Here is a 25311-nt window from a genome sequence, read left to right on the forward strand (position 1 = left end):
TTGCCTTTGAGAAAATTAAAGCTCAGATGGGCCAATCTGGAATCTAGCTCCTTATGAGGTCACAAGGGGTAAAGTTACCACCCCTTTCTCTGCTTTGCCCACCCAGAGAATTTGGCCCACCCATGAGAGAGAGACATCATGGCTTTCAAACGAGCAAAGTGGCAGTTGGTCAAGTCCACACCCGCAGCCTCCACCTTGCTGCCCCCTCTTTCCTCCTCAAAAGCTACAGACTCAGAAATAGCACATCCTAAGGAAAGCTCATTGTGGGACTGGCTCTAGTGGTTGTAGTTCTGGACCAAGGCTGAATTTTTGGAAATAGACTTCAGATATGCTATTAAGGGACCATTAAGGGTATATAAAAGCATCCAAAGAGCACCAGGTCATGGGACCTTTAATATACAAACTAAGTAGAAAGCCCAGTAGCCCAGTAGATTAGCCCAACCCATTCTATAAGCGAAAAACAGTTCAAGGATGGCTCAATAAACATTTTTATCATTTATTTGATACTTGACGGTATGCTCAGGCAGGATAACAGTCTGAAACAGTACTACTTCAACAATTACTCCTGTGTAATGAAAAACGGTAAAAACAATATAAATATTTATACATCATAAGGTAGATAAATAAATACAAATACACACAACGGTACAAAATAAAGGATTTCTCAAAGACAATTAATAAAAGAAAATCAATGTGGCGAGGCTGTTATGGCTGAAATCCAAGACAAGTCAAGAAAATCATTAGTTCTTTTCACAACTCCATTATGGTAGACGTTTTCACATGTGCGAGGAAAAATATGATTTAATACCAGCTCAAGGCCCTTTTTGGGTGGGTGGGTGTTTTAATTCCCACTTGAAGCAAGTGTAAAACAACATTACTGCACACGGGTTTTATAATTTAAAACCAAAACTGCAGAATATTGTTCATGTTTTTTAACCATATTTAGCAGATGGCACAAATGTTGTCAGTTCAAGAATAGATGTTTGAAGAACAATGTGTTGACGGTTATTGGCGACACTAAACATTAGATAGGACTTCTAAAATCTTGCTTTAAATAGCCCTGCAGGCTGTAGCCTAACGCACAACAGGGGCGCTATTACAGTCATTCAATGGCACGGTAACCTGCGTTACCAGCCTCCATTGCAATGCGGTGGCGCGCCACAGATCTTTCCCCAGTCTAGTGTTGGCTGTTCGGGGATAACGCTGAGCGCTATTCGGTCATGTGATTCACGTTTTTTTCTTCCTCCCCCCCCCCTCCCCCCCCATGCTTCTTCGAAGTTGAAAGGCAGGAGCAGAGAGCGGCGGAGGGGCCCAGCTTGCCTTCCTACTGGTCGTGGATGCAACGTTTTCGTCCCTCTTCCACCACATTATTCCTTGTTTCTCGCTCCGTGTGATATTTTAACTCCAACCTTTCCTTCGCCATGGCGGGGGCTATCATTGAAAATATGAGCACCAAAAAGTTGGTGATAGGGGGAGTTACTCTGCTATTGTTTCAGGCGTTTGCCTTCATGGTCGGCGGTTTAATTGGTAAGTTTTCCACGTTTTTATCCCTTAGCCTACTTGTATCAGTTGTGTTGCTAACGTGTCTTTGTACGCTCGTGCATGTTGACATGTTGCCTAAATGTTAACGTCTTTAAACTGTAAAAGCACAAAGTTTCAAGTGGAAATGTTCCTTTACATGCCTCCATAACAGTGTTAATCAACGTTTCCATAAGAAAGAAAGAACGGCAGGCGCTAACCTTTCTTTGTATTTGACCGAGTCGTACTCAAACAATGCGGTAGGCTACTTTGAAACTAACCTCTGCTAAATCACTGCTTTGTGTCAAGGTGTTTGCTCCCTGCATGCCACAGCCGCTGGATTCATGTGGTTGGCTAAAAAATAACGCACAACACCATATTAGTGGGTATGTTTCTGATTTGCAACACAAGAATGCTCTGAAATCCATCCAACCTTGTGTGCGTATGTGTTTTTTTTGTACTTCTTTGATCAAAACTCGACAGTTTCTCCCCCCTTCTTTCCCTTCTCATACCTACCCCTCCTTCCTTCTCCTCTCTTCCGCTCTCATAATGTCTGTCTGCTGTGTGGGGCCCCGGGCAGCATCTCTAACGTCACCTTCTCCCCAAATCCCTACCGCCTCGCAGGCAAAACGTTCAATGCTTCCTCCTCGTCCCAAATGAAACTATTTTTCCCTAGTTTAATTTACATTGAGACACACAGTGGTGCACACACAGCTGTCAAAGTTGCGTTTTGCCTTGAGGACTGTATTGGAGTTGCTGTCAAGTTTCTTCAAATTCACCCACTCACTCACAGACACACAGTTGAGGATTTCTAACGCTTTTACATGGGCTGAAATCTGGAAAAACAGCCCCAAATACTGTTCAGCCTGTCTCCGTGTCTCCTGCGGCCCCCCCGTCTCACTCACTAGGCTACAGGCTAGCTGGTGATAAATTAGCTTGTTCGGTTCGTTCCTGGCTGAGATGGTTTTAATGAAGCCAGATTCCATTGTGTTTGCTCGGTGGCCGGGGGCGCCAGGGTTAATTGAGTAGAAAGGGGGTTTTCTCCCCTTGTTTCCCGACAAACCCGGGGACACGGCATGGGGTCAGCAGGCTGAGGGTACGGCCATTATTCTGGACACACTGCGGTGGAGACTGGAGGACTCTGTGTGCTGCTGGACTCGGGGGTCACCATAATTGAAGGGGTGCCACTTTACACACATAACTGGGCTTAGTGTGTGTGTTTTATTTTTACACAGCTGTTAACACAATCACACAGTTGAAGGTTGTTTTGAAGATAGCCTTGGTTGAGCTTCATGAGTGTGTGTGGGGACTGTCAGCCAAAGGGTGTAACTATTTGTGGTGTCTGTCCTTCAGGTCTGTTACAAGTGAACAGATATGATAAGCTAGATGTTCAGATAAGTAAGCAGCACAAACCATTCTGATTCATGTCTTTTTAATGTTTGCTAACTTTGGAAGTCTTCTTGCATGTACCGATAACAAAATCTTTAAACAAAGTCTGGCAATCTATGACGTTGTCACCCTATAGAAATACACCTCAATCAAAATCCTAAATTGGCATAAATAAAATGATGAAAATGAGTCTTCCTTTAAATCAACTTTTATTCCATGAATATTTCAGTTTTTTCAACATAAATGCATGCAGGCAGCCGGCCAATGTGGAGGTTTTGTTAAATAAAGGGGACAGCTTTACTTTAATAAAAGAATTGACCCCATAGTTGGACCTAATATTACAAAATGAGGGGGAAATCCGAGCTCACAGCCAATCAAACATGCTGATTGGTTGACATCAACGCCACTAACCTTCATAAAAAAACAACAACTGAGTTTAGCTTTTTAAGTGCACCTGAACTATCAGACGTCGTTCACACCAGACTTCCAACTTTAAAAACAGGAGACTAAGGTTGTTATGTCTCCGCATAACAATGATCGATCTTTTCCCAAGCACTACTAAGGTCCTGCGAGCAGAGACTACAAACACCAGACTTGTCAAGCTCATGAATCTAAATGCGTAAACAGTGTAATCGGTGCCTGAGAGGTTTCTGGAATTTTCCCTCCCCATCACTTCAGAGAGAGAGGGGGCCTCGCTACCAGGCATTTTCTAAACAGTGTTAAAAGTAATTGCCAAAGTGTTTGGATTGGATTTGGCTACAACCCAAACTGTTGACTCTTCCTAATGGTTGCTAAGATATTAATATTGTCCATGCACGGTTTAATCCAGAGGGCTCAAGTTTTATTTATTTTCTGCTCAAACCTTTTCTGATTTATTAGTTTAAGGAGAAATTTAGGCTTGGCAGGACCTTGAAACACTTTGCTGCAGTATTTCAACATGACACCTAGTCTAACATGATGCTGTATTTGTCTCACCAGCTCCCAGCCCCACAACAGCGGTCCACTACTTGGCCACCAAGTGCGTGGACACAACAAAGCACCGACAGGAAACCAAATGGTTCATGCCTTGGGGTCCTAACCAATGCGACAAGATCCGGTCCTTCGAGGAGGCCATGGCCAAGAAGATCGAGGCCAACAACATTGTGTTTGCTGTCCACATTCCTCTGCCTAACAAGGAGATGAGCCCCTGGTTCCAGTTTATGCTGGTCATCCTACAGTTTGACATCGCATTTAAGATGCACAACCAGATAGGTGAGAACCAAGGCTTACTTTATGGGATTAAAAAAAAAATCCCCCAGGGCATGGCTGTCGGGATGTAGAGGAAAGACTATCTTATTATGCACATGCTATTAAGAGTAGGGTTGGGTACGTAGACCTGGTGCTAACATGGCACTGGTGCCCAAGCGACCAGTATCTAGCGGTTGGAATAGCCACGTGGATTTCAGTGCCATTAAAATGCCTGTGTTGCCCTCTGAAGCTCTAAAACAGACATTAGGAGCAATCGAATCATACCTACATGTAACGTTCGTTAAAGGTACTCTAAGCAATGTCACGCGTGTTTTAGGCTACGTTTGTTGTCACGTACAGCACACATGTCCTCACTATCCGCTAGCTACCAGTCCCCTGAACACACTGTTAAAAACACGTGGTCTCTAGACAGCCCATGGTCTACAAAACGGCAACAAAAACCTTTAACCTTTAACACTACACCTGGCAGCAGGTAACGTTAGCCTTCAGTTAGCTAGCAGCTGGGTTAAACACAGTTAAATGCTGACAGCTAAGTGGTGTAAAATGTGACTGTATTTCCCTGTAGAGGATTCCAAGAGCCAACGCTCTGCAGCTGCCGTTGTCTGAAAAACATTAGAGGTACACTTTATTTGAAGCTCTATTGCCAGCCACTCTTTCGCCATGTGCATTCAAAATTATTGTGAAACACCCTTTTCTCATCTGGTTGTTTTTGTTGTGTACCAGGCAATTTTGTAGTGGAAAAAAGTTATTACTTTTATAATAAATCCTTTAATTTTTACCACATGGCCTTAGCGATAAACAAGCCCTTCTTTAATGGCGCAGACTGTTCTCTTGTGCTCCTTTTTATGTCTGACAGACAGAAACAAGGCCAAGAGACTCTTTGCATGTCTCTAAACTATGCATGAGAACATATTCGGAGGTATGGCTTTTTGGCTTCAACTCTTCCATAATACTCACTTCTGACCAGACTTCTCCAGACAGTAGATGGGTGTACCTGGGTCCCATTGGTTTCTGCCAGTTCTGAGCTGATGTCATTGCTGGACATCTTCCCATTTCAAAGCTTGATGTGTTTTTTTTCATCTGCTGCACTAAGTTTCCTTGGCCGACCACTGCGTCTATGATCCTCTCTCTCTCTCTCTCTCTCTCTCTCTGTCTCTCTCTCTCTCTCTCTGTGTTATGGGACTTGGTGTTAAGAGACAATTACAAGAACCAAATCCATTTTGGTGATAGTAATAACTTGGTTCATTGTGGGTTAAGGGACAGTGCTCTGCAAGTTCTTGTTCTGCAGTTTTATTTCATTTTTTGTCTATTTTCACTCCAGTTGTGTCAATAATTCAATCAGTTTTTTTCTTAGTTTCACAATATGAAGGCTAATATTTGCAGGGGTGCAATGTGACCATGTTAGCCTCTGAAATATTTACATCCATTGTCACTTCTAATCACTCGCATCATAAAATCAAGTAGTTCCAACTTTACTAGTAATACTCTTTGTTACATTTCTCATGTTACTTTCCCTGCAAGATGTCGTGCTAGGATATGGTCGTGTTTTTGTTTTTTTCAGTCTATCATACCGAACGCCTGAAGAATCCACAGTAATGTCTCATTCAGCAGATTGGATTTCGGTTACACTGAAAGGCAACAAACAATGATTGATGCCCTGCTGTTTGTTCCCTGTAGACCCTGGGGTGGGGGGTGAAGGGTGGTGGGGGATGGAGACAGGCTTGTCAGACACCCTTGAGACAGGTATAAAGAAAGGAGGGAGGGAGAGGGGGTGATCTGGACCTGTCCCTTGTTGGTTGTCTCTGAGCACTGAAATGTCTTTAAGCCTGGGACCTACAGCTACATGATTTATATACTGAATAAAAGATAATACCAGTTTAGTAAATGTTACAGCTGATATTTATTCTTTTGTGTTTTCCACACTTTTATCCTGACTCAGTTGGTTCAGTGATTGGTCAAGTCTTATTTCATTATCATTTCATTCATACACCCCATTTGTTTAAATTGTATAAGATCCCCCTCAGAGTGGAGTTACAGTTGTTGCTATACATTGGGGGGGACAGATTGTGGTGTAAAGATGTGCACCCCCTTTGTGGAATGGTCTACTGTCCTGTAATCTTAACTGTTTTAAAGTCAGGTGACATTGGAGCTCTCAGAATAAAAAGTAGATCAAGAAGCGCTGCAACCATTAGTGACTAAACAATTAGTCTGATCGACAGAAAAAAGGTTTTGCCAACTATTTTGATAGTGAAGATAGAGAAGCTGGGAGGGACATTTTTCCCCACACATTTGACCAATCGAGAAAATAACAGGCAGATTATTCTAAAATGAAAATCAAGCTTTAAATATTTTACACTTTTCTTTAACAGCTTAAGCCAAAGTGCATAATTTAATGACTGTAGTCTCATTTTGGGCCCCAGGCTGTGTCACGTATCTAGTGTTTATTTTGATGAGGGGAACTCACCAGTGAGCATCAGTGCTGGAAGACACATCTACAGCATCAACTCAGTGCTGGAATAAGGAAGAGGGGAGAAGGAGGAGGAGGGGGCAGATAAGTAGTATCTGGACGAAGACAGAGTTTGGTATCCTGGCAGGGAGCTGGGGATCCTCAAAGAAGGGATTAGAGAGGATGATGAGTCCTAATAAGTGACTGGATCGCCAGGAGAGCCTGGGAAAGACGTTTTGACTCTTAATCACATCTTTTGCTTCATGGCTTAGAATGCATAGCTATGCTAATGTCAATTTGAGCTTTCTTAAAAACTGATGGACAGAGCCATGTTCAACACTAGTTTATATCCCAAATGTTCCATTTCCTGGATTGCTCCAATTCTGCCGGAAATTCCGCTTGATATCACTAATTTCGGATGTCCCATCACCTTCCGCTTTTTTAATGTTGTAATTCTAACCTCCGGTGGACTCAGGAGAACTATGGTTAACTGCTCCTCAGATCTCTGCAGGGTACATCCAGACAGCTAGCTAGACTATCTGTCCAATCAGAGTTTTCTGTTGCACGACTAAAACTACACTAGGGCTGTTGAAACAAATTCCAAAAGGCAAATATAATTTACCGGTAATTAGTAAAAAACAAACAAAAATAAAACGTTTGAATGCTGAAATTACTCAAATGTGAACTTAAAAAAAAAAAAAAATGCTAACAGCAAGTTGGCTGCTGTTGGCTAATCTCCCTCTTTCATTGTCAAGTACAATAAGTTACGGACTGAAACACAAGGAATTTGAGCTAGCGTTACGCACTGAGTAACGTTAGTATGCGGGAAGTTGACTGGCTGCGGGCTGGAAATCAAAAGGAGGATGGGAAAAAGTTTTTTGACTTCAAAATTGACATCCACAAAGTCAAAATGTTTTATCAATATTTAGCTCATTCTTGTTTCCTAACTGCCGCACAAGTTATAAGAGCTTAGCTGGGAGCTTCAATGAGGCAGCTAAAGTTGATGTTAGCTACGACTTCATATATTCCCTTGTAATAGCTGTAATCTAAGTAACATGACAATCTGCAAGACACAGGTTGCTTTTATATCAGTAAAATAGTAGTGACAGCACTGTTTGGCTTAATGATTAAGGTCGTTGGCATTGTGGCTAACACGATTGTTACTTAGTTTATGACAAATTGTTTCGGCTGTGCTTTCCAACATGGTGTCAGTCTGCCAACCAAGCAACGTTGGCCTTTACAGCAGAGCTGCTTGAATACACTTGTTGTCTGTAATGAAACATTATCTGATTTTTGTCGTGGAATCTAATGTAAACGGAGAGCAGCGTGCTAGAAATGCAATGCGCCATGACTTGGATCCACTTCAAAACCAGGCTAATGTTGGAAGTCCCTCTAGTGGACAGAACATGTAACAACAACAACAACAACAACAACAACAACCACTCCAGCGCTGTGGAAGAAGGTCTGGCAATGTGAGACTATGTCACCACTGAAATGGCTGTTAACCTTGATACAGCCACCTCAGTTCAGTTTGTAATTAACAGAAAGGCAATAGATGCAATTGTAATCATGTAGGGCAGAGGTCATCAACAGGGGGTCTATGTCCCCTAGGGGCTCCTCAGTTACTGCAGGGGGGCCGCCAAATTATAATACATTTTTTTTCCAATAGTTGAAATGTCTGAAAATATACATTAACATGATCCAACATATTATTAACAAAGATGCCTATTTGTAAAACATTGATGAAATGCTACGTAAGGTAATCACTTTAGTATCCATCCACAGAGCTGGGCAATATATCAATATTACATCTATTGTGATATGAGACTCGGTATTGTCTTAGATTTTGGATATTGTAATATCTTGATATTGCATAAATGTTGTCTTTTCCTGGTTTCAAAGGCTGCATTACAGTAAAGTGATGTCCTTTTCTGAACTTACCAGACTGTTGTAACTGTTCTATTATTTGCCTTTACCCACTTAGTCATTAGATCCACATTACCGATGAGTATTTATCAAAATCTCATGTCAATATTTTGTTAAAAGCACCACGGGTCAACACTAAAATATTATTGCAATATCAAGGTATTTTATCAAAAATATTATAATATTTAATTTCCCCCATATTGCCCAGCACTAGTTCCACATGTAGGTTTAACATTACAACATGCTGTAACAACAATATATGAATATTGATCCATCCATTTCTTCCATCCGGCCAAGTTTAACATGCAACTAAATGTTCAGAATATATGTAGTAGGGGCGTCCCTGCTCTGTCTTAAGGCTCATCCTCTATCATCCTCTGCAATTTAAAAACTTGAGTCAAGATGGCAGAAGGAGGGCAGCCACAGCAGCGTTTGAGAAATAAATGCAAAACCAAATCCGCTGTCGGGGAACAGTTAACGTGAGCTAACCCTGCGGTCCCTCTGCCTCTACCATCCGTACCATATCTGTAAAGAAGACTCTTTTTGTGAGAAAAGATTATACACTGGACACTATCCTTTTATATTCAAAGGTTAATGAGTAATCGTGTTAAATAATCGTGATTTCCATATTGACCAAAATCGTGATTATTATTTTTTTCAATAATTGAGCAGCCGTACTCTCTCTTTCAGCAGAGGTGTTCTTGGCCTTAAAAACTTTGAAGAGCCCTGCTATAGAGAACAAAACGTTTGTGGTGTACTTTAATATGACTCAGCCTTTTACGTCTGGCTTGTCTAAACTCAACAGTCATGGCAGAGTCATCCGCATCCTTTGCTTGTTTACGTTCTCGGCCTCAGCTGAAATGTGTTCGAGGGCTGCAGGTTGTTAACTGCCTGGCTGCAAGACAGAGGAATTAGTGAATCAGCCTGGTCTTTCTACCAGATGCCACAGACTTATTTGACTCTTTCTGAGCTACAGAATGTTCTGTAAGAACAAGTGGATGTAGAAGGAGCTGAGAACTCTAGATGCTGCACGTCGAAGCAACCAGCTAGTGCTGCAGTAGTGCAGTTCCCACTTATAAACTGAATTTTTTTGGACTGTCTTTGCTCTTTCCTGACACAAGTTATGCTAGAAAGGATAGCATGCTTTAAAGGACACACATACCAACCAGCTTGTTTTTAGCATACCCAAGCGTTTGGACTGCTGTACTGTAAGAATATAAGTAAAAGGCAATTTGCTTGATTCAAGGTAGGGATCAGTTAACACATGTCATCTAATTTTACAATCTACTTTTTCTACTTCCTCTGTCCTATCCCCCAACACTGATGCTTCAGAAGATTAATTCTCAAATGGGACTGTTCTCACTTATTTGTTCAATGCAACATTGGATCCAGCAGTAAATCATAGGAGCTTATTTTAAATAAAAACTAACATTAACATCGATGTCATGTGTAAGTTGAGAGTGGAAAGAAGAACCACAGTTATTGTTAGGCTCTGAATGTTTATTGTTGTTTTTTTTGGTAAAATACATAGATTTGTTCATCAGAGTCTAAAAAAAAAAACAAATACTGTATCCTATTTAATTAAATAGGATAATTTGTTGGGTCATTTAAATCTGTAGTTTTTGTGTTTCTGGAATCATATTAACATTTTAAACTTTTAAATCATTCAGTTTTGTTCATAGCAAAACCAAAACGGATTTGACAAGATGAGAAGAACTGAGTAGATGCTCCATTCCGATTTTAATAAAATGCTAAGAAACCCCCCAAAGCAACGGAGCCAGGTCTTCCATAATTAACAAAATGGCGTCAGCTCGTCTGTCTCAATCCTGACCAGAACCCTGAGTGTGCCAACAGTATGCGGGTTCTGATCTGTAGCTGTATGACAAACAAACCCAAGGCCATCTTTTCCTCGACTACCATATATCTGTACAACAATGTGCGTCTCAGAGAAGAGGTTCGCCCTTAAACCACTCCACCCGCATGCCCCAATCCACCTCTTCACCAAGCACGCCTTGGCCAGGGTCCAGCAATAACACAGCTGTTGAGGAGGCTTAGTTTCCGTGGAGATGGCCGCTGGACTGAAGCGGAATGTTTGTACGAAGCGAGCTGACATTCGAGGGCGCCGGGGCTCGACCAATGCCAGAGTGGAGGGCATTACAGAGACAGTCGGCTGCCAGTTCTCATCTGGTTCCCTCTCCTCCCACGCCTACTTTTTTCCTTTTTTCTTTTTTTTTTCTCACAGCAGAGGCCACCGAGTTTGTTTCTCTTCATTCCAGCTTGTTTCATAAATGACACAAGAGGCACTCTGGAGTGCTGGAGGAGAGAACCATTGGCTTTGTAATATGATCTAAAGATGCAGTTTTCATAGGTTGGCTTTGGATGTTTTTGTTGAATTCCCTGAGCTCGGCTGTCAGAGGCCAGCTCAAGGCCTTGTTGAAGTCTATGTCAAGTAGTAAGGAACTTAGATTTGGGCCACCATGGAGAACAGACGGAATCTCTGAATATGTTTACATGCAGAGTTATAATCCTGTTAATCTCACCAAGTCAGACTCATTTCAGGTGACAGGTCGACGTATTAACACTCAAATGGTTTTACCTTGTACAAGCATGTTTGTATTACAATATACCAACCATAACCAGTGTAGTTGATAATCCAGCCTTTTTAAATAAATCTCATCCCATCAGTTAGTTGGTAGCCATGGAGCTTCTCAATGATTTGAACAAAAGAAATGTCTTCTTTATACGGCACCACTCTGGAGTGGTATTAGCATGTGAAACAGTAGCATGGGACAACAGCATATATCTCAGACTATAGAGGAGAACTTCTCTGCATCAGTGCCAGATGTGTTGACACGCTGCTGGTCTCAGTTTAATATTGTGACTGTCTGTCATCAGGACTTAATTTTATCCCGTCACCAAGAGCAGAGCTCTGCAAGGAAGAGGTATATTAAAATCAGAGTCAGAATCCAGTTTATTGCCAAGTAGGTTTTTACATGCAAGGAATTTGCTTTGGAGCTGTGCTGCATAGACAAGAAACATAAATGTGTAATACAAAACATCTATTTAACAAATATGTAAAAAAAACAGCTGGAGCAATGTGCAAAGATGTATTCTAGAGGATGTGCAAAGGTTAATGGAATTGATAATAAAAAGAATATGCAATATACAGAGATGGTAGTCCCACAGATTTGCATATAGAGAGATGTAAAATGGTGGGGGGCGGGGGGGGATATCTGAAGTGCAATGATATTGATAAATGCACCTGGAATTAAAAATGACTTGCACTGAGCCGAACCATGCTGTGGAAGTGAGGCAATGTTGGTGCTTTTTCCACTTCGGAACACACAAATGTCTTTTACAAAAGCTGTGGAATTCTTTGGATGTCATTTACCTTTTGTGGACTTTTGACGTGCATGCCTGCTCAAGTTTTTGAACAATAAAATGTCTACTAAAGGTCTATACTGATTTTGAAAGTGAATCGTGCTCCTGTGGTAATTGTTTCCAGAGGATGGAGCGATGGCCAACATCGATGTGGGCCTGGCCTACAGAGACGACACAGTCAGCGAGTGGACTGAGATGGCTCACTCTTACGAGCAGAGGAAGCTCACCTGCCACTTCAATACTGCCAAGGTGTGGAAATGACTCTGTGCCTCACCAAGATGGAGCTTGAGAATGCCAAAACAACCTATTTTAGACACATATCGTATATTAAGTTGCCGATGAAAAATCAAAAAAGGTAATATGCTTTTAAATCCAAGAAGCTTGATTATCATCAGTTTTCACATAGTCGTTGAGCCTTAAATACTGGGAGTTAGAAGTTCTGCTAATTATAATCATACTTTAAAAAATGCCAGTGTTGGATATTCCCATATTCATAGGAGTGATTCACAACCTTGTGGAAGGGAACTTTGGAAATTTTGTCTTACCGCTTGACAATTAAACCTGTTCCTCCAGCTGATAGTGGCCTATATCTCAACTCACAGACACCTTGTTAGATTAGATTAGATAAAATAGACTTTTATTGATTTCCCAAGATGGGAAATTTCAGTGCTACAGGAGCAAAATATCAGATACACAGAACACATACAGAATATACAAGAAATGAGAATTAGGATGGAATACAAGAACTATTCAACAAAATAAAGACAGCCGGATTGAGAGTTTTACAATCAAGTGTCTGATCTTTAGATGTATGTGTTTTAAACCAGTTAAAACTGTTTTGCAGACCTTGGAGAACGAGGGACGTTACTATGAGTGTGACCTGCTCCCTTTCATGGAGGTCGGCAGCGTGGCCCATAAGTACTACCTACTCAACATCCGTCTGCCCGTCAACGAGAAGAAGAAGATCAATGTGGGGATCGGAGAAATCAAAGACATTCGTCTTGTTGTAAGTTGGCAGTGGATTGGGAATTGGATTGGAAGTTTTTTGCTACATTGCTTAATGTTGACCTACTGAGTAAAGTGTCCCTTTTCATTTATGGCAGAGACGATATTGGTCATTGAGTGATGTTAGCGTTAGCCCCTTGTTGCCAATACAAGAACAAACACAACACAGATAGTTGATGCTGATTCTTTGTTTATCAAGAGCATCCACCAGAATGGAGGCTTCACCAAAGTTTGGTTTGCCATGAAGACATTCCTCACACCCAGCATCCTCATCATCATGATCTGGTACTGGAGACGGATCACCCTCATGAGCAGACCCCCTGTGCTACTGGAGAAGTAAGGCACCTCCCTCCTCTTCTGTATCTCAGCGTTGTTGTGTGTTCCCCATTGTATTGTTAGCGCCCTATTTATTGTTGGCAAATTATACCTTTAGGCAGCATTGTGCCAAAACAAGAAATCCTGACCCGGTTACACAAGATAATCCACAGGTATGATTGTGCGCAGTTTCATGTAGGAACCATTTTCTTTCTAACAAACGACACCTCCCAACCGTATCACAGCGCAGAAGGACGCATACTCATGGAGGAGAGTCTTGTGGTTCTACATTTTTTAGCTTGTGAAGATCAGTTTATAGCTAAACAATACTGCTAGCTCACCTGTGTTACAACTCCGCTGTGGAGGACGGCATTGTTTACATCTCACACTGACACAAGTATGAGCCTCTCGTACAAGAGTACGCTTCCTTCTTCAATTCAGAAGAACTTTCTTTATCCCAAACAGGACAATTCAAATTCAGTCAACCAGTCACATAAAAAGCAGACAACCCATCGCAATCATTCAATCAACCAACATATTAGTAGCAGCAGGTCAACAAACCCAGGGTGACTCAGGCGAGAGCGGCAAAGCCCACATAGGTTTCCAAAGAATTCTGCTTCCTTTTACATTATTTATTTATTTATTTATGTCTGTCTTTCTGTTGGTGTTGGGCTTCTCTTGCCGCAACACCAAAACAATCTAGATTGATAAGTAGCCCTAGAGGAAATTGATTTTAAGGGGTGAACTGTCCCTTTAACATAACTCCATGAAGGTTAGAGCAGCGTATATAGGTACTTTTGCCTAAAGCAGATTCATACCATGCTGTGGAAAGCTGAAGCTATGCTCACAGCTTAGTGTTTGTCTAACCCTCTACTATGCTGGGAAGACAGATCAGTAAGAGGCAGTGCTCTGCGCCACAGGAAGTGCCCAGCGAAGCGTGAAACATGTTATAAAATCTGCAAGCTAGCACTCAACTGACACATGCTGCATACACACATTGAGGACAAGCACACCAGCTCAGACACCACATGCACACAGACACAGTCAACGTCTCTCTCCTTCCCTCTGTATTTTCCGGCTCAAGGCTCTTGTTCCCAAATGACCAGCCTGCTCTTAGGAAGTGCGGCTCGTACCCTATTTGTGGACAGTGGATGAATTTTTTTTTTCATGCTGTAAAAGCTGTACCAGAGTCTTGCTAGTCCACAGAGTTGTCAAAATAGTACGCCTCGGACTTTCCTCTAAACTTTCCTCTAAACTTTCAGGATAAGTAAGTGGCAACTCTTAATGTAGAAATGGTCTAGGATGGTATAATAAATGGGGAAGCAGTTATTGCTTAAACATCCAAATTCATTTCTTTTTTGATATACAATATTTTATTTTTTAAACCTACAAAACATACAGTTTACAAAATCTGCATATTCCCAGACCTTTCCATATTTCGACAATGTAAAAAAATTGAGACCTAGGGATTTCAAATTGCTGCCACATCCTTAAAGGATTTAGTTATGCCAATTGTGACAAGTCCCTTTTGCAACCAATCCCTCCAAAAAGGGGGGGGGGGCTGCAACAGCAGTGGGGCTTACCGTGTCCCGCTGGAGCTGAAAACCTATGTATTTGAGAGTTTATTATAGTATTTTGAAAGAGATTTGTTTTCTCAGAATTTCAAATTTATGTTAAAACTTTTTTTGGTCTTAAATATTTTTTTGCTATCAGTGGGATAACTTTTTCTCTAACATTTTTTCTCTCTCTCAGATCATTTTCTCGCATGTAATAAAGAAACAAATCTAGCTCCAGTACATCTGCAGATCTACAAAATCTATCGATAAAAATGCGGCCAAACACATACATTTAAAAAAAAATTTGTAACATATAGCCCAATAAACTATATCAAACGCCTTTTAGCATTAAGGAAATAGCAGCTACCAAATACATTTCTTAAAATTGGTAGCTGAAAAATGTTCTGTGCTTCACAGAAGCAGTGATACAGTGATTTTTACACAGGCTGCATTTCATTAGTGTTTCAACATGCCCACGTTCCCGTTCCTTTGGGTGAATCCCCGCCGCCATCTTAGCCTGATATTTTATTGAAACGTGTAATAAAACTGTCAGTTACTTTATACTTTTTATTTCCTAGATAGATGGATGTGTGATTTTTCATGCTGTTGCGTCATACCAAGGGCTCAGGGGAAGTGAAAGAGGGCATGTTATTATACTAATGAAACGCAGCTCTTGACTTGTAGGTAAATCACAGGTGGGATTGATAACATTAACAATGGGTCTGTAAAATTAAGTAGTTGTGTTTGAAACCGTTCCCTGTCGTGGAAATGGTGCATTCGCCATTTTGTAGTGGCGGTCAATTTCAGTCAATATATAGTCTTTATCCTTGACGTTCCACTTCCGGGAGTGCTTCAATGCAGACGGAAATTCTGCCGGATTTAACTTTTTTTAGGCTGGATATCCGTGGCCTTAGGCTTTCTTTGTGTTGCCATTTAACCTCCGGTAGATTTATGAGGACAATGGTTAACCTTTTCTTAAATCTCTGCAGGGTTAATCCAGACAACATTCATGCCCACCAATGTTGTGAAGCTGTTTATGAATGAATTGGTACTGAAATGAACCTCTTCTGATCACTGGACCGGTGCTCAGCATTGGCAGTAGTGACTGATGTACTGTTGTTGGGTGTTTTTTGATGAGATGATAAATAATTCAGTAATGCCATATGTGAAAGCATTGCTTGGAATGGTCTTGGAATGATGCATTTATGTGTGTGTACCTGTTGGTTTGCTTGCTGAGCAATGCGAGATCAGACTTTTTTGTTGCACAACTAAAACAACTTTTGAACATACACATGTTCCACCAAAACTGCGCCTCTGCCATACAAATCTACTGATGCAAACAGTATATTCGGTGAGTGTCCAAAATCTTGTTTGGTCATTCCCTATACAGTTTACTATTTAATAAACTCTAAATGTGGAATAGTGAGTGAGTGAGTGAGTGAGTAAGTGAGTGAGTAAATGAGGGAGCGTTGTTGAACACGGCTGGTTTCAGTGAGTTAGCATGCACCATAGCAGGGCCCAGGAATTGACTTACCCAAATGGCACGCAACCATAATTAATGTTATTAGTCACACCTGTGCTCTTTGTGTCAAAATGTGCGGTGTAAAAAGTCTATTTAAGCCCTCTATCACATGAACTAAAAGCCCTTTTATACCACACACACACAGAATCTGTTACATACCGACAGCGTTTGTTTAAAAAAAAAAAAAAAAACTATTATACTCACAGATCACCTTTTATCTGCTCCTTATTTCCCCGCCCACCCTTTCTCTCGCTCTGTTTTCTTTCTTTCTCTCACTCAATCACACACACACACACACACACACACACACACACACACACACAGTGTTTTGCCTTTCATCTATTGGTGGAATGCAGGGAGCTGCTACAGATGGAAAATTACCTCCGTTCTGTCTTTTTGTAGGCCGATTGTTTGTAATTTATTGCCTTCTTTCTCTCTAAATGTCTTGATGTTAAGGGAGGTTAGGAAAGGTAGTACATCATGTAGAATTGGACCGGTCAGTCGGAACACTGTGCTTCTAGCTGAATGGCTAATCTAATCAATAATGTCTCAAGATTGAATGAGCGTGCTTCAGCAGACGCAGCCTTGCTCTAAGTTTGCCAAGGAAAGTTACCTCAAATGTTGTAGCTGGTTTAATCTCACAACTGCATGGCTGCTAATGCTACAGGTAGTATGTCGCTATTGATATCCATTTAAAATGTAAAGAAATCTCTAAGGATCAATAGCTGTATTTAAACACATGCGTGATGTTTATGTTTGCACAAATTCATTAAAAAAATTATATAATCCTGCAAACCTCCTGTTGTTGGTAATGATTGCCAAAAATTATAGTTTCCTCCGCCAACTTTCTTTTTCTTACTACTTTTAGTTGCAAGTTAGGGCATCTGTGCAGCATTGATGTGGTGGCTGAATGAGAATGATTCCAAATGCATTCACATTGTGAGATATGGCTTGGCGAAGGTCTGTGCTGTTCTAGTTTTAAGGCTGCTTTTGTTCCCTCAGGGTAATCCTTGCTTTGGGTATCTCAATGACATTCATCAACATCCCAGTGGAGTGGTTCTCTGTTGGCTTCAACTGGACCTGGATGCTGCTTTTTGGAGACATCAGGCAGGGCATCTTCTACTCCATGCTTCTCTCTTTCTGGATCATTTTCTGCGGGGAGCACCTCATGGTACTGTACATGGCCCTATTTAACTTAATGTTTGATGGTTTTCATACTGACCTGCACTTGTTTGCTATCTGCGATCTCACTTAAAGCCATTTAGTGCTTACGGTTTTATTTAGTCCCACCATAGCGTGTGTGTGCGTGCGTGCGTGTGTGTGTTTTGATATTACACACCTTTACTGTATGTTGCCAAGTCTGCCAAACTAAATTGACAATTTTCTGGATTTTAAATAATGAAAATTTAAATGTGTCCATTTTGAGTTAAAGTTAAAACCTATTTAATAAAAAATAGGTTAGCCTTTAAGGAAAAAGGTCTTATGTCACTGTCATTTTTGTCCAGGAAACAGCATGGGTGCTGGGCAGAGTGAAGATATGTGACAGCTGTGCACCAGCCATCCAAACCCATCCCACAAATAACTCGCAGGTCACTCTCATCTGACGTCTGTTAATTGGCCTGGATTGGGGCAGTCATGGAGATGATCAGACATTTTTCTCCCTGAATGGAGCAAGCATACACATGAGCTCCATGTCTGCCTCGGACAGGATGGTTGTCTCATTGCCATATCATAGCTCTCTCACAGCAGTGAATTCTTTAACAGGCCATTTGGTGTAGCGCAACTCATACCACCTACATTGGGCTCCGTGCTGCAGTGATCCAATCCTGGACAGCCTGTAATGTTAGCCTTAGCATGTCCGTACAACAGAGATCTTGAGCTAGTGGTCCCTCAGAGTTACAGCGGGGGGGGGCACAAAATTCCAAATGCAATATTCCTTCTTTTTTTTTGATATTCGTAACAAATTCCAAAATATTGTTAGCAAGTATAAATCAGCTTCTTTGTGGGGAAAAAAAACAATACATGATGATTATCGGCTTCATGGATATAAGTAAGGTAATCACTTAGGTAGCCATCCACAGATGCAGGTAATCCTAACGATTCACTGTGCCACATGTTTTTTTTTTTTATCCTTTTATTTATCCCGGTAAGTCCTTTTGAGAACAAATTCTCATTTGCAGCTCCACTGGAGTTGGGGTTAAGGGCCTTGCTCAAAGGCATGTCAGTGGTGGTAATGAGGGAGGGACAAGTGCTGCTCTGTCACTTTTCCCACCCAGTACCCGCAGGGTACTGCACGGCATTACAATTTCCACCGAACGCAGTGACCTTTTGTACATTGGCATTTCACAACTTGTGCTGTTTTAATGGGTTAACTTTTCCTGCTACAGATTTCCCACCGTGGTCCGAAAGTAGCAAAGGCTGAATGAAGCTTCATGAACCGTTCTTATTTTCTGAGCCCACTAGATGGCGCTCTCTGTTCAACAATTGTTGAGAATATACTGAATTGCAATGCATTAGACGTTTCTCTTAAAACCAAGAGCGTCACCTAGTGGGCTTAGAAAATAACGACACTGGTTCACAAAGGTTCATTCACTATCAGAAATCAATGGAGTGACACTTTTCCCCCATTCTCCTATTGTGTCTCTAGAGTACTCGCTCCGAAGGTAATCGTCACTCTCTCACTTGCTCTAACACACACGCATTGGTCCTGCAATGCTCTTACAGAGATCAATGCATAAATCCTGAATCAGCTTGTTGAACTCATTCCCAGCAGGTACCTCGACACATGCTTAACAGTGCTTATTTTGGCTGCAGGACAATGTTATCTACAGTATGTCTGTTTTGCACTTTTCTCTCAGGACCAGACCGAGAGAAACAGTTTCTCAGTCTACTGGAAGCAGGTTGGACCCATTGTGTTTGGCTCCTTCTGCCTTTTTATCTTTGACATGTGTGAGAGGTGAGAAGTCTTCTTCACTATTTAGAACAAGAGACCTTTAAATATGTTTGCAACACAGCCTTTTTATTTCTATTTGTATTCTTCATATCCACATGCAGTGTGTATTCTTTGCTTTTTGTAATGCAAGGTTGTGACAAACTCGAAAGGAGGTAACAAAGCAATGTGTTTTTTGTTTTGTTTTGTGTCACCAGAGGGGTCCAGCTGACAAACCCCTTCTACAGCATCTGGGCGTCTGATGTAGGAACGGAGCTTGCTGTATCCCTTTTGACCGTGTTTGAAAACTGTATCAGAAAAATGGCACGCTTATGCAAACAGCTTGTCTGATACGTATCTAGCTAATAAAAAAAAAGAGTGTAAATGGCCCAATCATGCTTTTTCAGTTTAGTGTCCGTTCAGTGTTTTGCTGTTGGATCAAATGCATGTCTTTACCAATAATAGACCAATAAGTTAATATGTCTTAATGCATAACTCTCGCCAAAAATGCAACCAGGGTTTTTTTGTGCATGTACCCGAGTCAACCTTTTGTTTAAAAGTTTAATTAGGACGGAAGTGCCACTTTTAAGATTGATTATATTTTTGCTTTTGGTCAAATGGCCTTTTGAATGGGAGAGCCTGGGACACTCTTATGATAGCATCCAAATCCCTATTTTAAAACAATAAGAAGGCTCGACACAACATAAAACGTAGCTCTTAAGTATCACCAGGGGCTCTAACCATGAACTCAGTATTGAGAACATTGTTTATGTACACAAAGTTTACTAAAAAACAATGGTTTACAACAACTCACTGTAGCTGATGTTTTTTCCGGGAGTCATAGAAGTAAAAAAAAAAGTAGATCTCTTAATGCAATGTAACTGAGAGGAGAGTAAAGATGGAAAGCTCCTAAAACTTAGTTCCATATAAAATGCATGGATAATTTGTTTTGTTTTTGTTGTTAGTGAAAAACAATATTGATGTTGTAGTTGAAAAAGGAGCCTTGTAGAAGTGATATTTCCTCCCTATGTAGTCCATTCATTTGCATTTGGAGATAAACACTTTTTGACTGACAAGATGGCGACAAGCGTAAGAAGGCAAAGAGCGTTCATGTGTAGAGCCCCTGGTGATACTTTGAGCAAAGTCTCATGTTGTGTTGAGCCTTCTTAGTCTTTTAAAAATAGTGATTTAGATGCTATCTTAGACGTGCCCCTAGCTACCCCATTCAAGAGGCAGTTTGACCGAAATTTTGACCAGGGTGCATTCAGAAAAAGCCCTTAGGTTGCATTTTGGCGAGAGTTACGCTTTAATGCCCTTCTTCCTGTTCTTGCAGTACACGTATGAGAAGTTTTCTAGTTGGCTTTAGCATGAACTAGAAACAGATCTCTAGACTAATGAGATGATAAATAATTCACTAATGCCATATGTGAAAGCATTGCCCAGGGTCTTGGGATGATGTATTCATGTATGTGTACCTGTTGGTTTGCTTGCTGAGCAATGCGAGATTAATCAGCACACCTCCTCAGAAACAACTGGCAACACCCTGCTTCTTGCAGTCTCTTCTCCCCTCTTTCATGCTTTTCCTTTAGAGTACTATCAAAATGAAAACAGTAGGACTCAATATGCTTTTGTCCTGATTTGATTATTTCACGATACATGGGTGTGTATCCCATTTTGTATTTATTACAATTCTAGAAGTATTGCGATTCGATAGTATTCATTGAGTATTGGCATTTTCTTTTCCTAATTCCAACAAAAGCTGAACAACACTGCTAGAGATGATATATCATAAAACATTTCTATAAAGTGTTTTTTCTAAGAAGGATGCACATCATATGCCAGTCAGTCTGACATTTATTTAATTTATAAAAAAACAACGTAACATGAATGTTCTGCATTTTCTGCTGTGGCCTTTCTTGCTGGAAACGGGTAGGATTGAGTCACTGTAGACAGTACCGTATAAACAGAAAATATTGATGTGAATCATTGGTTAGAATTAAAGAAAATAAATATAAATTGATTCTTGGGGGGGGGGGAATCTATTTTAAAAATCATGGCTAAAAACCCTCCACCCCTAGAAAATGGTGCTTAGTGTTCCCGACTCCATGTTATGTCACATTCAGGCGCCTGCATACCAGCACACGGTCTACTTGCTTTACAGTGATAAGTCTGTACTTGTGAACAATTTGCTAAGTACTTAGATCTTCCATATAATGAAGTTTTTTTAGAGTTAGTTCATGCAGGACACAGAAGTAACACACCCTCTGATTGAACCATCTTTGCTGCCTGACACACGCCAATCACAGCCATTCTCACGTCAAGGCGGTCCATTTTTAAATGTGACTCCCTCACTGATCCCTGCTACACTGACGCTGCTTAACTCTCTGCTGCTGGCAACGCTTTGCCCCCCCCCCCTACACCCAGCCTCCACCTTCCTAGTTCAGAGTCCTAACAGGACTTGCAGTTTTAAAATGGTTTCCAATGTCTTTTGGCTATTTTATACCCAGGGGAGTTTCTGCATGGTGCTCCCGGTTTCAGCTTAGCCAGGGAGCATCATATTCTAAGCCAAGCTTAACTGTATTTCCATTTGTTGCTATAAATGGTTACATCTATGACGAGAGCGTTCCTAACTGGATCACAACCACTCTTTTTAAGGATGGTGTTATTCGGTTGTTTCCTTGACTGGTGTTGCCTCAGATGGCGTTCATTATTGTGGCAGGGATCTGTGCTTGCCTCTACTTCCTCTTCCTCTGCTTCATGGTTTTTCAAGTCTTTCGCAACATTAGCGGTAAGAGGACGTCCCTGCCCGCCATGTCCAAGGCCAGGCGGCTGCACTATGAGGTGTGTCTTCATCCTGTGTTTGCATTTCAAATTCATCTAGTTCATTATTACCAATGCCAAAAACAAACAAACATGACAATACAACGTGATTTCTCTGCTACACGAAGTATGTTTGTGACTAAGTCATTCACTTTTTGGCCCTTCAGGGTCTGATTTTCAGGTTCAAGTTCCTCATGTTGGTCACTCTGACCTGTGCTGCCATGACTGTCATCTTCTTCATCATCAGTCAGGTGAGAGGAGTAAAGTTCTGAAATCAGACATAATGCTGTGCACAGAACTAATATATACACACATATATTTTACAGTGACTAAGGATACACTATATGAGGAAAATATGGCGTAGCGTTGTAGAATATTGCAATGACAATAACACTCAGTTGGTAGAGCGGGCGCCCATGTATAGAGGTGCTCTCTCTCTCTCTCTCTCTCTCTCTCTCTCTCTCTCTCTCTCTCTCTCTCTCTCTCTCTCTCTCTCTCTCTCTCTCTCTCTCTCTCTCTCTCTCTCTCTCCCCCTCCCTCCCTCCCTCCATCTGTCCTGTCAAAAATAAAGGCTGAAAACGCCCCAAAAAACTTTAAAAAGATATTCAAGTGTACTCAGTACTGCTGCTTTCAGTATTCTGCTAAAATACAAAAAATTGCTTGTTGACTTTAACAAAGAGCAAATTTGTTCCCAACAGTATTTTATTGAACGTTGAATTGAACATAAAACGCACCAATAAAAGAGAAGTCCCATTTTGGGAGTGTAGTTTTCTATTAATACTCCAGTTGATATCGTGATGATTTAAAAAACAAAAAGATATACTGTGCAGCCCTAACAGTGACTACCAAAGCTATTTTGCCACTGTTCCTAACAATAACTCCTATTATATTCCTAAATCTAATCTAGAAACAGTAACACACACCGCGTGCCTTTGTCTTGTCTACGTCCAGGTGAATGAGGGCCACTGGCACTGGGGAGAGCACACGGTGCAGGTGAACAGCGCCTTTTTCACCGGCATCTACGGCATGTGGAACCTGTACGTCTTCGCCATCATGTTCCTCTACGCCCCGTCTCACAAACGCTATGGAGACGAGCACTCAAGTGGTCAATGCATCGCTGGTAACTACACATTTCTATTAACTTTCTGAGGAAATAAGATAGAGGGGTGGAAAGTTGTGAAGGCTCTATACTGCTTTATAGTTGAACAGACGGGTGCACGGTGGCGCTCCCCATGTAGTGATAACTAACCGGTTAGTAGTGAATCGGGGTCCACTGAAGGGGGTCGATTTAAAAACCATACAAGTCACGCTTCTTAACAGTCTTTTATTGCCACACGATCAACACACGCTCTCTCCAACAGTATGTGGATGGTGTAATGGATGTGGTTTTATTTATGCACGCACACAGGACTGTCCACAAACTTAATCCAAGTTAATGCCTCTTTCTCTGACTTCGGGGCCGAGGAGCAGGGTATGACCTTACCGCGTGCTGATAGGTTACTAGCCCAGGTAATACGAGCTAGTGCTAACATGGAGAGGAAGAGAGACCGTATCACTACAGCCAATCCAGCCCTGCTCAAAGAGATGGTCATGTCAGTCGTTATAGCAGTTGGGTCCAGAGTAGAAGCTAGACAAAGAATTAAATATACTAGGTAACATGTAACGGATAATGTAGAGCGAGCCGGCCGTTATTGTGAAATAGAACCCCCAACAAGGTGGTGTGGGTTATTACACGGCTTATTACATGACTACTCATACAGAGGTTACCCTCTGAAGGTTTACTTTTACTCAGAAACGGTCTGTTATGCTAAGCAGTGCGACGGTCTGTTATACTAAGCAGTGCAACGGTCTGTTATACTTAGCAACGGTCTGTTATACTTAGCAACGCAACATTCTGTTTCAGGGTGACATCTTGAAAAATATAGTAATGCCACAGGAAAGACTAGTGCTCGACGTAGTAGCAGTAGTGATTTCTATTTTGCATTACTTATTTCTAAGTGGTACCCTTACTATGTTGTCGTGTCATTATATTACAGTTGATGGATACTTTTCATTAGTAGCCCAGTAGCTCCCGTCGTTCTGAGGGGGAAGAAGTGTCTGTCCTCTGCTGTAAAGCTGCCTATTCATCCAGACTTTGGTGGTGGGGTGGTGATTCAGAAGGACCCAGATTCCCAGGGGAAAGAAAGGTCTCTTTGGCCCGAGAGGGTGATTCTAATGGACACCAGGCTTCCTTCCAGACGGAAAGGAAGGGAACAGTGGGGAGGGGGAGGGGTGGCGAGGCGAGCAGGGAGGTAATGAAACCATCCATCCATCTCCTGACGTCAGTGACACGGGGAGAGCAGAAAGAGGGTTCGAAGTTCTGGAAGCTTTCCCTGAAGTGCAGGGGCGCCTCTATCCAAGGTTCAGTCTCTGTTGATTTACATAATCAACTTGAGTTTCAGTTCTGTTTCAAATGAGCTCAAAGTATTTTGTTATGATGAAAATCAGCTAAACAAACGTGTTATACAATAGATCATTGCCTGTAGTAATACGATAAAATGTGCACAGCGAGATCCCACAACGGATGAAATGTTTTGAATTCAAGTTATGCTACTAACGGTGGAAGAAGTATTGCGATCCTTTACTGAAGTAAAAGTACTAATACCATTCTGTAAAAAAAAAAAGTTCTGCATTGAAAATGTAAGTATCATCAGGAAGGTGTACTTAAAGTAGTAAAAGTACTCAATGCAAAAAAATCCTCACATTTTAGAAACTATTAAAACATGTGATTTAAAGCGTTAATGGTCTAATCATTTCAGCTGGACTTGCAGGCCGTTTTATTGTTAGATAATTTAATTCATAATAAAACATGTGTTTTGTAAAGTAACTAAAGTTAAAAGATGAATGTAGTGGAGTAAAAAGTACAATGTTTCTCTCTGCAAAGTTAACGGAGTAGAAGTAGAAAGTGGCATGAAAAGAAGCAGACCCAAGTAAAGTAAAAGTTCCTCAAATTTGTACTTAAGGGCAGTACTTGAGTAAATGTACTCCATTACCTTCCACCACTGGCACTTGGTGATGTTGTGTTGATGTGTCCTGTTTGTGTGTGCAGGAGACGCCGGGGGAAACGGTGGAGAGGACATCCAGCTGACTACCACCATCACCCATGTGGACGGCCCCACCGAGCTCTACAGGATGACCGGCAAAGAGTCCCAGGAGTAGACGTCCCGCTATTGCTAGGACTCGCCTGTACTACCTACTGCTCCAACCCCCCCCCCCC

General features: G+C 41.4%; 1 protein-coding gene across 1 annotated transcript; it reads left to right on the forward strand.

Moving 5' to 3' along the window:
• Positions 1-1106: 1106 nt before the first annotated feature.
• Positions 1107-25311, forward strand: wls (Wnt ligand secretion mediator). Its single transcript, XM_034887301.1, has 12 exons — positions 1107-1527; positions 3886-4158; positions 12033-12157; positions 12753-12914; positions 13113-13249; positions 17309-17477; positions 19165-19262; positions 19454-19517; positions 21933-22076; positions 22223-22306; positions 23007-23175; positions 25144-25311. The coding sequence occupies exons 1-12, from the start codon at positions 1422-1424 to the stop codon at positions 25251-25253; spliced, it is 1641 nt and encodes a 546-aa protein (XP_034743192.1). The 5' UTR covers positions 1107-1421; the 3' UTR covers positions 25254-25311.

This window comes from Etheostoma cragini, chromosome 12, assembly GCF_013103735.1.
Source record: "Etheostoma cragini isolate CJK2018 chromosome 12, CSU_Ecrag_1.0, whole genome shotgun sequence".
Taxonomy (NCBI): Eukaryota; Metazoa; Chordata; class Actinopteri; order Perciformes; family Percidae; genus Etheostoma; species Etheostoma cragini.